The sequence below is a fragment of the Vipera berus genome (genome assembly GCF_964194415.1).
Source record: "Vipera berus genome assembly, chromosome: 3".
In the NCBI taxonomy this organism is placed as follows: domain Eukaryota; kingdom Metazoa; phylum Chordata; class Lepidosauria; order Squamata; family Viperidae; genus Vipera; species Vipera berus.
Window position 1 is genome coordinate 48,993,880 of NC_138204.1, and position 13,024 is coordinate 49,006,903.

General features: G+C 39.1%; 1 protein-coding gene across 2 annotated transcripts in view; it reads right to left on the minus strand.

Annotated features, from left to right (window-relative positions):
* Nucleotides 1-13,024, minus strand: part of PPARD (peroxisome proliferator activated receptor delta) — a 52,215-nt gene that overhangs the window by 23,574 nt on the left and 15,617 nt on the right. The window contains exons 3-4 of one of the 2 annotated variants that reach the window (XM_081325208.1): nucleotides 11,062-11,134; nucleotides 107-3,086 (exon numbers count right to left, since the gene is read on the minus strand). In XM_081325208.1, coding sequence (XP_081181334.1) covers nucleotides 717-3,086 — 2,370 coding nt within the window. In that variant the 5' untranslated portion in view covers nucleotides 11,062-11,134 and the 3' untranslated portion in view covers nucleotides 107-716. Of the gene's footprint in view, nucleotides 1-106; nucleotides 3,087-11,061; nucleotides 11,135-13,024 lie in introns of those variants that run through there. The other variant, XM_081325209.1, reaches the window with a different exon arrangement.

Below are 13,024 nucleotides of genomic sequence, written 5' to 3' on the forward strand. Positions count from 1 at the left end.
CAAGGTGCCAATCGATTTTAATAATCAGAATCTAAATATTGATCACTTGTGTGTATTCAATAGGTCATCCTTGCATTCTCATGAATTAAAACAAAGTAGACGCAGGAACAAAATAACATTTTTATTAAAAACAGTAATAGATAAAATCACAACCAAAATATCTCTGAAGTAAGGAAGATATTAAAAGAGAATGAACTGCAGTGAGCTAAAGCTGTCAGGCAGTGTCCATTGAGAGTTAACATATGCATAAGAAGGATCTTCAATGATAGGATTAAGTCATTTTTTTCACACTGTGTTAAGGCATCATCTGAAGTAAAAAGAAATGGAATACTGTTTTTTTTTTGGTGCTTTCAAGCAGCAGAATCATCTCTCTACCAAGGATATCAAGGTTTTCTATGACAAATAGAAAAGTAGAAATGCCCAAGCTATTTCCAGAAAAGAAGAGCACTAAATATTTAACTGGGGTATTTACCAATAGAACAGTGAGTGAAACATATATAATGTTATCAATTATAAAGCTGTAAATAGCAACCCTGTCTGCATTGGGATACAAGGAATTTTTGGTTTTGTGTACCCAAGAGATTTGGGCACTAAGATACTCACTTTTCCTTAACAACAACAAAAGCTAGCACACAACGCTTGCAAACAAATATTCTTTTCTATAAGTGGTGGACATTTAGCAATTGAACATTTAGGTGGCCTGGCAAGTATTTCCGTCACACTTTGGTTTTGGTAGAAACTATCTGCTTCTGTAGATAATGCAATCTACTTGCTTGCCATTTCATCCACCCAACCAATGCCAATAAGCCAATCACCAGTGCAACTTGAAAGATTAAAATCATCACAATAGGGTGTAGAGCAATATTTAGTACTCCATTTGAACTTGGTGACCATCCCAGGAGCACCTCCCACCAGGCATGGTCTCCAGCTGATGTAACCTTTGCTACAATCTGGGCAATTTCCTGATTGTTGTGGTGAATCTCAAGAGCAGCATTTTCACCCAGATCTCTGAGTTTCAATAATTCTTGCTTGAGAGAGGGGTGAGAAAGCAGATTTTTAAGAGTAGAAAGGCCAAGGCCAAGTGAAATAGGAAATATTTCTTTATATAAAGAGGGATAGGCTTTCATATGTTGCACAGTCCAAACAGGTACTCGAAATTGGAAATCACATCCTACAATCATGCTAATATTGCAAAAGCAACGATTGATATATGGCAGCATAGGCTGGATGATGACACTATTAACGATTATAAATTCACATGGAGTTCTAACACAAATACAGCCCTTGCCAGTATATACAACAGTAGACATTTCTTCTTGGACTACATCAAAAGAACAATGAGAGTTATTTATAAGCTGAGGAGAAAAGCATTCGTGGTGCTCTTCTAAGCTGTTATCATCACATACAAAGCCTAAATTCTCTTTTTTAACACAGCCCTGCACGTTAACACTTTGCCACTCACCATCCTTCAAGTGTGCCCATTTATTAGAGTCTCTGGAATACATGACCAAGTCTCTGTCAATCTGGAATCCCAGGGGCACTATTGGATAGATAGGAATAATCTGAGCGGCCTCCACAGTTATTAAGAATAATCGCAGTGTATTTTGAGTTGAGTCATAAGATGCATTTAGCAGTCTCCACCAAGCTTCTAAAGCAATTTCACCTGGTGTGAGTTCTGGTCGAATTAAATTGCTTACCTCCATGGGAATTTTTCCTGCCCTAGCTTCTCGAATCATATCCATGATTACATTTTGGGTGATTGCCTGGGCCTGTTCACATGCTAAAGCCAAGGAAACATTATTTTGGAGAGACTGAATCCCAGAGACTATCAATATGTTATCATTTTCTAAAATTGTTTCCCAGACTGGAAGCACTTTACTGATCGCTTGTGGTTGTTTTGTGAGTTGTGAGAAAGATTTGGTTAATGGGGCAGTAAGTTTTCCTATTTGTTTTGTGGAATATGAAAGCTTATTAGCTAATACTTCTATGTTGGCTGCATCTATAAAAGAAACTCCTGCCCCCAGGGGGCCAATCCAATCCAACAATCCCCTTTTTATTCTTTCTCTACGGTATGCTCCTTCCCACATTTTAACCCATTCTATCCAACCTCTGTGGCTAATATCAAGAAAGGGAGAACACTGGGGCACTTTCTGTGATACATTCAAACCTTCAAAATTAATCTGTACCTCCTTCAGAGAGGTCTGTGGGTTCCTAACAATTTGCTCAGGCTGATCTAATTTTAATACATGAGATCCAATAATTGGATTTTTCATATGACGCAGTGAAAGGAGGTCTTTAATCAGTGGGTTAAACTGAAGAACTGTTTTATTTTGAAAGCCTAGTTCTAGCTGATACAATCCTTGTTCACTATTTTTTTCTGTTATGGAAATATGACCGTAGAATTTAAACTTAATGAAGGATGCTCTTTGATCACAATGTGTTCCTTTAATTGGAACTACCCAATCTGGTGGTCCCTGTCTAATTAAGTCTGTTCCCTTTAATTCCCAGTCATGTGATTCCCAATTAACAATCATTTGGGTGATTTTTTTTCCAGAAGGTGAAATTAAGGATAGCTGCAAGTGATTTTTAAGAAATTTATCATGTTGGGATCCAACAATAGTTCTGAGATGCAATGGTGCACCGTATTTCCATAAAGCAGCAGAAATTAGAGCAATGTCACATGAATTGTCCTGGGTTACGCTATTTCCAGTTCTGCGAGAGTCCAAATGTGTTGGCAAAGGTCGGCATGAAACAGGAATATGAAAACTTGAACTGTCCATTTGCATGTCATAACAAAAATGTCCAATTTCTCCACTGGCCTTGACAGTACAATTAGCCAAATCTCTCCAATGGCAGTTGACTGAGTCTGAAGCAGCATGGAATATGTACAAGCTCTGGAACACTCCGGGATTGGAACTGTTGGCATATAATCCATGCATGCGACATATCAACTTTATTTCAGATACTTCTCCTTTTGGAAAACAAGCCCACAGTTTCACGGGGATGGTAGACGCATTCTGAGTTGCAGAAACAAGCATCCATCCATTCCACAGGCACAGCAGCAAAGTCAACATCTTCAAAAGCATCTGAGAGAGAAAAACACAAAAAGAATCTCCAAAGCCCCTATTGTCTGGATGTGCAGTACTTACTTGAGAAAGTATTTTATATGTTCTTGCTGCCTTTAAGCCAGAGTATTAATTTCTTCTTTACAACTGCATCAATTAGTGACAGAAAATCTGGTAACTCGAGGACTACCTGCATTTTTAAAAAAAGGTTCTATCTGCCTTAAGGAGAAGGAGCCCATCTAATTACATTAGTTAAGACCTTATCTTAATTCAGGCTACACTACTCAAAAATATCTGTTATAATTGGACAGAGGCCAACTTTACATCTATTAAATCTGAACCACAACACTTAAATCACCAGACATATGAGTGATACTTCTTGTAAAGGGCTCTGTTCTGTACCAGCCTACTACCGGCCCTGCAGACAAGGCAGGGGCAACCCCTTTACAAGAAGGCAAGAGGCTGGAACTAAGCCTGCCAAATTTATGAACACAAAAGCAAACAGAGCAAAACAAGACACAAACCATGAAACAGGAGCTATTCAAACGGTTGCCGTCAGCAAACCAGCCCTCCCACGCATTCCCCTTTTAAACAATTCAGGGCGTGGCTTCTCTCTGCCTCCTTCCGAGGTGCCCCATTGCCTTCCTCTGTTTACTCCTGATTGACTGCCTCCTGCGTCGGGTGTCCTTGAACAGGGCCAGCTGTGGGTCATCTTCATCCACGCTGTCAGGCTCACACAGCTGGGTCTGCGTAGTAACCAGGTGGGAGGGGCCTGGCTGAGGGCTCTCATCAGCAAGCTCTCCAACACCCTCAGCAACCTCTCCAACACCCCCCTCCTCCTCCTCTGAATCGTCCGACCCAACTGCCGAACCCACAGGCTGACCCTGAATCACAACAGGCTCTGCAGATTAACCAATGGGCTCTCAATCTATACTTTCTTCTTATAGAACCAAATATGCAAAACTTTTTATCAGCTCAAAAATTCCATTAGATGCTTCCCTTCATCATCATGTAGGTTAATAAAGTTTTTTTTCATATCAGTTGGACACATACATGTAACAATATACAAGTGATTTTCTATTGTTTTCTTTCAAGTTGCTTTATTAACCCATCCATATACTAACCAACCTTGACCTTCTTTAGCTTCCAAGACCAGATAAGGTGCTTAGGCACACATCCTTATGGATTTGCTTTCTTCCTACCCCTAAGACAAAAAATACCATATATCACTTCCCATATCTTTGCCCCAACACTGATACTGTTGCCACAATTATGCAGCAAAATTAATAAAACTCCCTGCATACAAAAAAGCACATTTCCTATTTGATAACTGGTTCATCTGGACTAGGAAGAAAGAATGTTTGCAGCAAGAGATAATGTTGCATATTGCTTTTTCCCAGCACAAAGAACCAATCTTAGCTTTGTTTTCTTATCTCTACATCTTTAGGATATAGACTGGGGTCCACTGGGAGTGAGAAATCTTGCTTCCAACACCTTTCTATTCCTAAAGTGATATGCTCCTAGGCATCCTTCTCCCTTCTTGCAGCTAGCAGTTACTCTCTTAGCAGCATACTATACTTTCACTGCCACACCTGATGCCTCCCAAGAAAAGTAAAGCATGAGAGCCTAATCCAATGCTACTGTACAAGAGTGGCTACTGGACACATCAGCTGACGCCATGCCGTGCTACTGCAACTTCTGTTCACCAAAATTGGTTATCCATCCTTCTCTCTGTCTGCCCCAAAGCCTGCTGCCATTGCTATTATCATCATTAATTTCACTTGCACGTATTCTCTACCTTCCCACTAGTGAGAAAGGCCAGAGCCAACCTGGGATCAGCTTCTGCGAGAAAGCAGAGCACCAAAGGGATTTGGAAGGCATATGAGTAGTATACATTCTTCACAATTCCCACAATGGAAAATGTGGAATGAGAATGTGTAGAGGGCACCCTGCAGATTGCTGACATTTGTGAGGTTTTTTCTATGTGACACACAATGTTTTACTGTTTCATTAGTGAAAAATATTATCTTCCTGATTTGGCTTCAGCCTACCACAGAAGAATGCTGGCAATGAGATAGAGATTCCATTGTGAGGAATGGTCCTGAACAACCAATATGTGAATCATCACCAAACCAGGATAAGGAAATTGTAGGAATGAGCCCACAGCCAGCCAGATCCTACCACCTGCTGAAACAAATCATAAGTCTTTAATCAGGATCTAGTCCATGTTCAAACAGTTTCAGTCCATGGTTTGCCTTCATTTCTGTTTTTCATTACTTTCATTACTATTGGCTTCCCAGCTGGAGGATCACTCAGAAGTAGTCTTATCAATTTTCCAGGCTTGGTACAATGGTACAAGGTTAACTTGGAAAAATGAGAAAAAGGGCATGTGGTTCAGGAAATGAAAAGACCTGACAAGACTAAAAAAAAATTCTTCCTTGTCCCCACAAAATCTTGCCTGAGGTTGTACAGACAACCTAAGAACTATAACATTTATTTTCCACAGTTTTACCAATTAAATATTCATGATATTATTAGTATACATATCCAGTATAAAGTCACAGAGGGTGTTATCATAACACTAAGGGTATTTGAATTGGGAGGCAGCAACCTTATGCTAAACCAGGGGTGTCAAACTGCCAGCCCGCAGGCTGGATGCATCATGCCAAAAACGCGCCCACCCCATCGCTGGCAACAGAGATAAGTCGCGATACAACATGATGTTGTTTGACACCCCTGTGCTAAACCAACACAATTTTGTCCATCCCTATATTAATCTAACAACCTTTATCTACTGTATCTCTCTCTGCCTTACAGCATTGTATCAGTGGTAGCTATTCCTTGCTTTACTCCATCTTCTTTTTTAAACACATATCTCATCCAGCAGCAAATCTTTACCAAGCTTTTTGCCCTTCTACAAATTATTAAGACTTACTGAATTATCAAAGCAATTATTTCTTACTTCTTTCACCAACCATATCAGCACCATCACGTCTCTCAATCAAAATAACATTTTCAGTGTATAAAGCAAAGATGAGTGAATAAATGCATGAACAATTTACATACCCTTATAATATTGCAACCAAGAAAAACTAGTTCCATGGGGAAAACAAGAGTGTACTGGAAAGGATACTGAACTTAGACTGGGAAGACCAAGGTTTAAGTCCACCTCTGACAGAAATTCCCTTTATGACTTTTAGCTAGTCACTATTTCTTAGTGCAACCTACCTTTTTTCCTTAGGGACAACTGAGAGAGGGAATGCAATGTATCTTGCCTTGACCTTCTGAATGAAAAATAAAATCTAAATCTGTCAAATACAAGTATCTGGTGATACATAAATATACTATGAATTTAAATAAAGACATTTTTAATCTATCACATTACTTATTTGTACACAAAAACAAAAACCACAAATCCATCCATCATGCTTTCTTCAATATGCATCACTAAAGGTCTCAAAGGAAAACTACAAATAAAAGGGAGTGTGTAACAGATTCTTTCCCAGACATAGTTTAAAATATATATAATTAGCAGATAGCAGCACATACCAATTTCAGAAGCTAAGCCTGGTTACTACCTGGATTGAGGATTACTTGGGAATTCCAAAATTATAGGCAAAGAAAACTGAATGGCATGTCCATGAAATTACCAGAAGCATAACTTGAAAGAGTTACCTTCAATTAGGTGTATCCATTCTCTCTCTCTCTCTCTCTCTCACACACACACACACACACACACACACACAGACAGAGAGAGACAGACAGACAGACACATACACACACACAGAGACAAGACAGAAACACACACACACACACACACACACACACACACACACACAAACACCAAACATTTAATACTACTGAATTGGAAAACAATGCTGAAATTGGGAAGAAATGGTCACCAAAAGATGTGTGCTTTAGTCCTTTGCTATGGGATTGTCTACATATAATGTTAAAACAGATTTGTTTACTAAATGAATACTTTATTTCATTTTCCAACCAACTAAAAAAAGATTGCAATACAATGTTTCTATAGACATGGAATATTGTTTGTCCCTCTGAAAACTAAAATGATCACTGCTTACTCATTTATCCCAGTACACTCTCTTGCCAGTACAAAGGACTCTGTTTACTGAAATTGATATTTCAGTAAGCACAAATAAAATGATGGTTGTATGCTAAATATAAAACTGTAATTAAAGTTGCAGTTTACTGTGCATAGTTATACTAGTGCATCATAGTAAGAGTAAATAAAGCATGACATTTGTAATATTTTTATCCTGTCCTTTCTGCCCCAAATGCAAATCAGTATATTGGATGTTTTGGTAATATTTTGCAACTGCTCCTAAATGCAACTTGCAGACTTCCATGGAATACATACAGAGTTTCAAAGAAAAAAAATGTAGGATTATAATGACTAATACATGTATTATAGGAAGAAAAGAGAATACTGAATTGGAAAACAAATTTAAAGAAAAGATCTCACCCAGAACACAACCAAGATTTGTTGTTTAAGGATGCAGTGTGCAGATATAAAATATTAGTTTTATATTACAGGATAGTATGTTCTTGTTAACCATTAAAGAAAAATGCCTTTTAAGTAAGAGCTGTCTGATAGCGGCACCAAAGGCGCAGAGAGGAAGTGGGTTTCTCATCACTGGATGCATTCTGACAAAGGGTGCACAGTCATCTGTCACAACTGCTTTGATCAAGATTCCTGCACTGAACAGAGGGTTGGATTCAATGTCTAAATGACGCTTTCCAGCTCTATCAGTCTATGACTGAGAATTTTTCTTACAAGAAAAAAAGCATGCAGATTTTTTAAGTAAGAGTTTGAAAAATATTTTAAAGATAAAAGTAAAAAATCGGGATTAGAATTAGGATAGCAAAAAAAAAAAAGAACTGAGTGATGTGTTCCTTCCTGTTTTCTGAATATAACTGAGATTAAAACAGTTAGGAAGAAGTTTCCCATTGCTTAAACTCTGAATAATGTTGCTCTCATCATATACACATCCTACATAAAGCCTCCTTTAGAAAATACTTGTAAATGCCAGGAAAAATTACAACGTTAATCTGTTGCATCAGAAGAAAAAAAAAGAATCTTATAGTCTTAAAACTAACATACTGATTGCAATATATGCTTTGGGGAACATGCTACAGATGTGTGGTACATTACCCCTGATACAAGGAGTTTAAATACACATCCAATTTGTTCTTGTTTTTTTATTTTTTATGGGCAGGACAATAGTGAGATTAATAGTAAAATAAAATATTGAAAGGATGGTATTAACTTCTACCCTCATAGTGGCCATTCAGAAAATTGTTGCAAGATATGATACATTCCCCAATAAATTTGTTTATCCAATGACTTTCCTCAAATAGCTTAGCGAAATAGATATTGGCGATAATTGTTTTTTAAAAAATTGCAGATGTAATTTCAAGTAGTTCAAGCATGTTTTGCCTTTACACAGTAGGAAAAATGTTCTTGCAAAGTATAGAGAGTTGTATTGGTTTTCAGTATTCCATAAATCTGAAGTCTATTAGAGGAACAACATTCCTTGCATCATCTTTCATGTTTCTTACCATATTATATGTCACTACTGCTAATATTACACTGACATTAATAGAACACCAGAAAATTATTTTAGAAGGAAAACATTATAAGTTTAAATTAAATATAATATACCAAAAAGTATTATAGAAATTTGAATGCTTCCTAATTTCCAAAGTTATTAATAGGACTAGGACACCACTAGTGTTGGATTTCTTCTTGTTAATACATAGAGAAGACTGATTTACTTTTCTACAAATATAAAAGCAAAACCTTAATGGAACCAATCCTTTAAAACACTACAAATATTAATTGTGCAACAGGACAATTATATTACTCGTTTTGCACACTCTAGCTCTATAAAGAGCATATTTTAATTCTAAAACTGCAGATTGATTTCATATATTTTATATTTTTTTAAAGGTAACCTGTTTCTTTATGCAAGAAGAGAGAAGATTTTAGCAGTCTCTCAAATTTCACAATATAATTATTGAAGCTTTTTATATATAATTATTCAGAACACATACATGAAAACATATAATATTGGAAGATTATCTGATCCAATCCTGACAATGTTCAATCAAAAGTAATATATTTATGTAATCTATTCAAATACATAGCCAAATCCATTTATAGTTCCAATTAAATGATGGTGATTTAGTTGCAAACAATCATAGATTTCCCTTATAATTAGCAAAGAAAACAAATAGATGCCCAGATAATTTGCTTTTTAAAATTCTAACTTAGAAGAAATTTCTTATATAAAAGTAATAACTCAAATCATAAAGATATAGATAGTATAACTTAATCTCTGTCAACAAGCTACATATCATGTAGCTGTTCAGCAGAAATTCATATATAAAAACATATATTAATGTTTTATACCTATTTTGCATATACTGCTTCAAGCTAACAAACCTTCATATGCCACAGAATTATACTAACTGGCACTTAATGCTCTTAGCAGGCCAGAAAACCTTTAAGACCAGCGTAACTAAGACAAGACTAGGGGACACCTTACCTTCTTCTTTTACCCAGATTTTAATATTTTTGTTTTTAAATTGAGCAGTGTAGGCATGTGCTACTAACCATATTATCCTAACTGATCAATTCATCTAACAGTATAGGTAAACCATTACAACATTCTATGCTGTTCTTTTTAAAAAAATACACAACAGGAGTGAAATAACATACCATAATTCATTTCATGAAGACAAGAAAGTATACATTTTTATTTTTCTGAAGAAATTATAACCTCAGCCAACCTAATGGTGCAGATTTTGTGCACCAGTCACTTAAGTCTTCCAAGAACAACCTATAACAATCCTTGAAATGTAATTTTAATGTTTTCTTGCAGCACAGTATTTATCACACAATATTTATGAAATTATAGTCTGGAATAATTTACAGGCTAATTAAGTCTTCTACAAACTATTATTAAGCTCATGACCCTTAACAAACCTCATCTGACTCTTTAATTATTCATATTTTTAAACATGAAGTCCTATAGCAGGGGTCCCAAATCTATGGTCCACGGCCCACTACCGGGCCGTGCCCTACTGGCTACCGGGCCATGGGACAGGCTAGCCAGTGCACGCACATGTGTGCGCACATTCACCCCCACTCATGCTCGCGTCTGCAGACCTGTTTGTACTACGTGCAGGGCTAGCAGCGGCAGTGGCTAGCACCTGCACAAACAGGACTGCTAGTACATGCGAGTTGCATGGCCAGTTTGCATGTGCATGCAGGGCTAGCAGGCAGTGGCTAGCGCATACATACATGCGCAAATGGGGCCAATAGCATGTGTGGGTTGCGCAGCTCATTTGTGCATACGTGCAAAGCTAGAAGCGGCAGTGGCTAGCACCTGCACGCATGTGCAAATGGGGCTGCTAGCATGGGTGGGTTGTGTGGCCCATTTGCACATGCACACTGCATGCATGCACAAACAGGGCTGCTAGCACTGTGTGGGTTGCATGGCTATGTACATGCATGTGGGGCTAGCAGCAGCGGCCTGCATGCATGAACAGGGCCCTTAGCACTGTGCAGGTGTATGCGGCCCTGTTCACATGTGCAAATTTCCCTCCGTGCCACCAGCATAAAAATGTTGGTGACCTCTGCTATAGAAATAAGTACAAGAATAGAGATGAAGCACCAAAAGTCAGTAGTGATTTTAATATATTAGCGAAAACTCAGATTTAAACTCGTACTCCAGATATTCATTGCTTTGAGACTGAAAAGAGTAATACACATCCACTGATCATTAATGTATTTCACAATTAAACTTTAAATATATATCCAGTATTAGTATCTAAGGCTTTTACAAGGTAAATCTCTGCATGTATTGCTTTGACTACTCAAAATCTGGTCTGCAGTATGCAAATACACTTAAGCTCAAAACTGACATTTAAAAACTTTAAATTATATTCTTTAATAAGGGATTATTACCTTTGTTCGCCTATAATGACAGCCACTCTGAAATTACCATATCAGCATAAGGAATATCCCAAGTGGAGGGAAGCTGCAAAAGAGCAAAACAGATTTCTACTCTATGCATAACAATAATCAGGAAAACTAGAACAAGTTTACTGTTGAATCTTACATATTAGGACATAAATATGACTGTATTCAGTAAAGCTTACTTCCTAGTATACAGTATATTTGTATGGTAAGGATTTTTAATACATGGCATTGCAGCATATTCCACTATAGCAGGCATGTCAAACTCGCAACGTCATGTGACGTCACGCGACGTATCGAGCTTTTTCCCCATTGCCGGCAATGGGGTGGGCGTGGTTTCGTCATGACGCATCGGGCCCACGGGCTGGCAGTTTGACACCCCTGCACTATAGCAAATGCAATCATATGCATATTGCATAATGGCATATTTATTATGGGACAAGAAAGCTGGGCTACTTTATGAATCCTAAGTGCAGTGCTTGAAGCTCTCTTAAAGGTTTTCCACACAAGACTCAGATTTTTAGCTGAAACAATGTTAAAAGGAATTTTATTTATCAGCTTACTTTGATGAATTAGATATAATCAGCCAGACCTTATGCCAATTTTTAAAGTGCCACAAATGCTGCAACAAATCCAGAAAAGTACGGTATATATTTATTACATCTCTACTTTGAGTAATGAATGAGTAAAAAGTGTTATATTCTATAAGTAGGCATATACATAGAATGAAGGCTATTGCTAAGCACATTGATTAGAGTGTAAGCCGCCCTGAGTCTTCGGAGAAGGGCGGGATATAAATGGGATTAAAATAAAATAAATAAATAAATAAATAAGACCATATGAGGATTTCTTAGCCTTGCAGTCATCAATCCTGTTCATATTACCTGGCGGGTAAGGCCAGGGGCTCTCAATATAAATTTAATAAGAGGCCCCTGGTTAATTTTTTAGTCAAATTTTTTAGGGGGTTGGGGAGGGGGGTGGGGGGTAGTGGTTGTCTGGCTGTGGGGGGTGGCCATACAACCGTGTTGCAGGCCAGGCCTGGGTCTGATGGCGTTCGGGGGGAGCGGGTTGTGGTTACATCTGGGGCTCGGGAGCGGGTCGTGGGATTACTGATTCCCACGACACTGGGGTATGGCAGCAGGCGTATGGACAGAGGGCCGTATCGTTACCGGGAGGGCCGTCTCCGCTGTTTGCAAGCGGTGAGGCGCTCCGACCCTCTGGTTCTTTCCCGAGGTGCCGGGAGCGAGGATGTGCAGCCTCCTGAGCTCCGGCTGGTGTACCTGAATGCCAGGTCCGTGGTTAATAAGGCTCCCCTTGTGCGGGATCTGGTGGAGGGTGAGCATGCGGACCTGGCTTGTATCACCGAGACCTGGTTGGGTCCAGAGGGTGGGGTCCCTTTGGTTGACCTTTGCCCACCAGGTTTCCGAGCGTTACACCGGCCTCGGGCTCAAGGTAGGGGCGGGGGAGTGGCGGTTGTTATTAGGGAGACCTTATGTCCGCGGGAGACCACCGTTCCTCAGATAGTCGGGTGTGAGTCTCTCTTTTTGAGGTTTGGTTCGGGGTGCAGTTGGGCTTGCTGCTGGTGTACGTTTCGCCTAGTCACACAGCGGCAGCCCTGCCCGTACTACTCGATGTCCTCTCCGGTTTGGTGATTGAGTTCCCCAAACTTCTAGTTTTGGGTGACTTCAATCTACCATCCCTGGGAGGGTCATCTGAGTTAGCCCGGGAGTTCATGGCTTCCATGACGGCCATGGACCTGACGCAGGTAATTTCTGAACCAACTCATGAGGGAGGCCACACCCTTGACTTGGTTTTTTTATCTGGACGGTGGTTGGATGATCTTGGTGGGGGCTCTCCATTTATTATGCCCCTGTCATGGACCGATCATCACCTCCTGCGGCTGGTCTTCCGTCTTGCCACCCCCCACCGTGGGGATGCGGAACCAACTAGA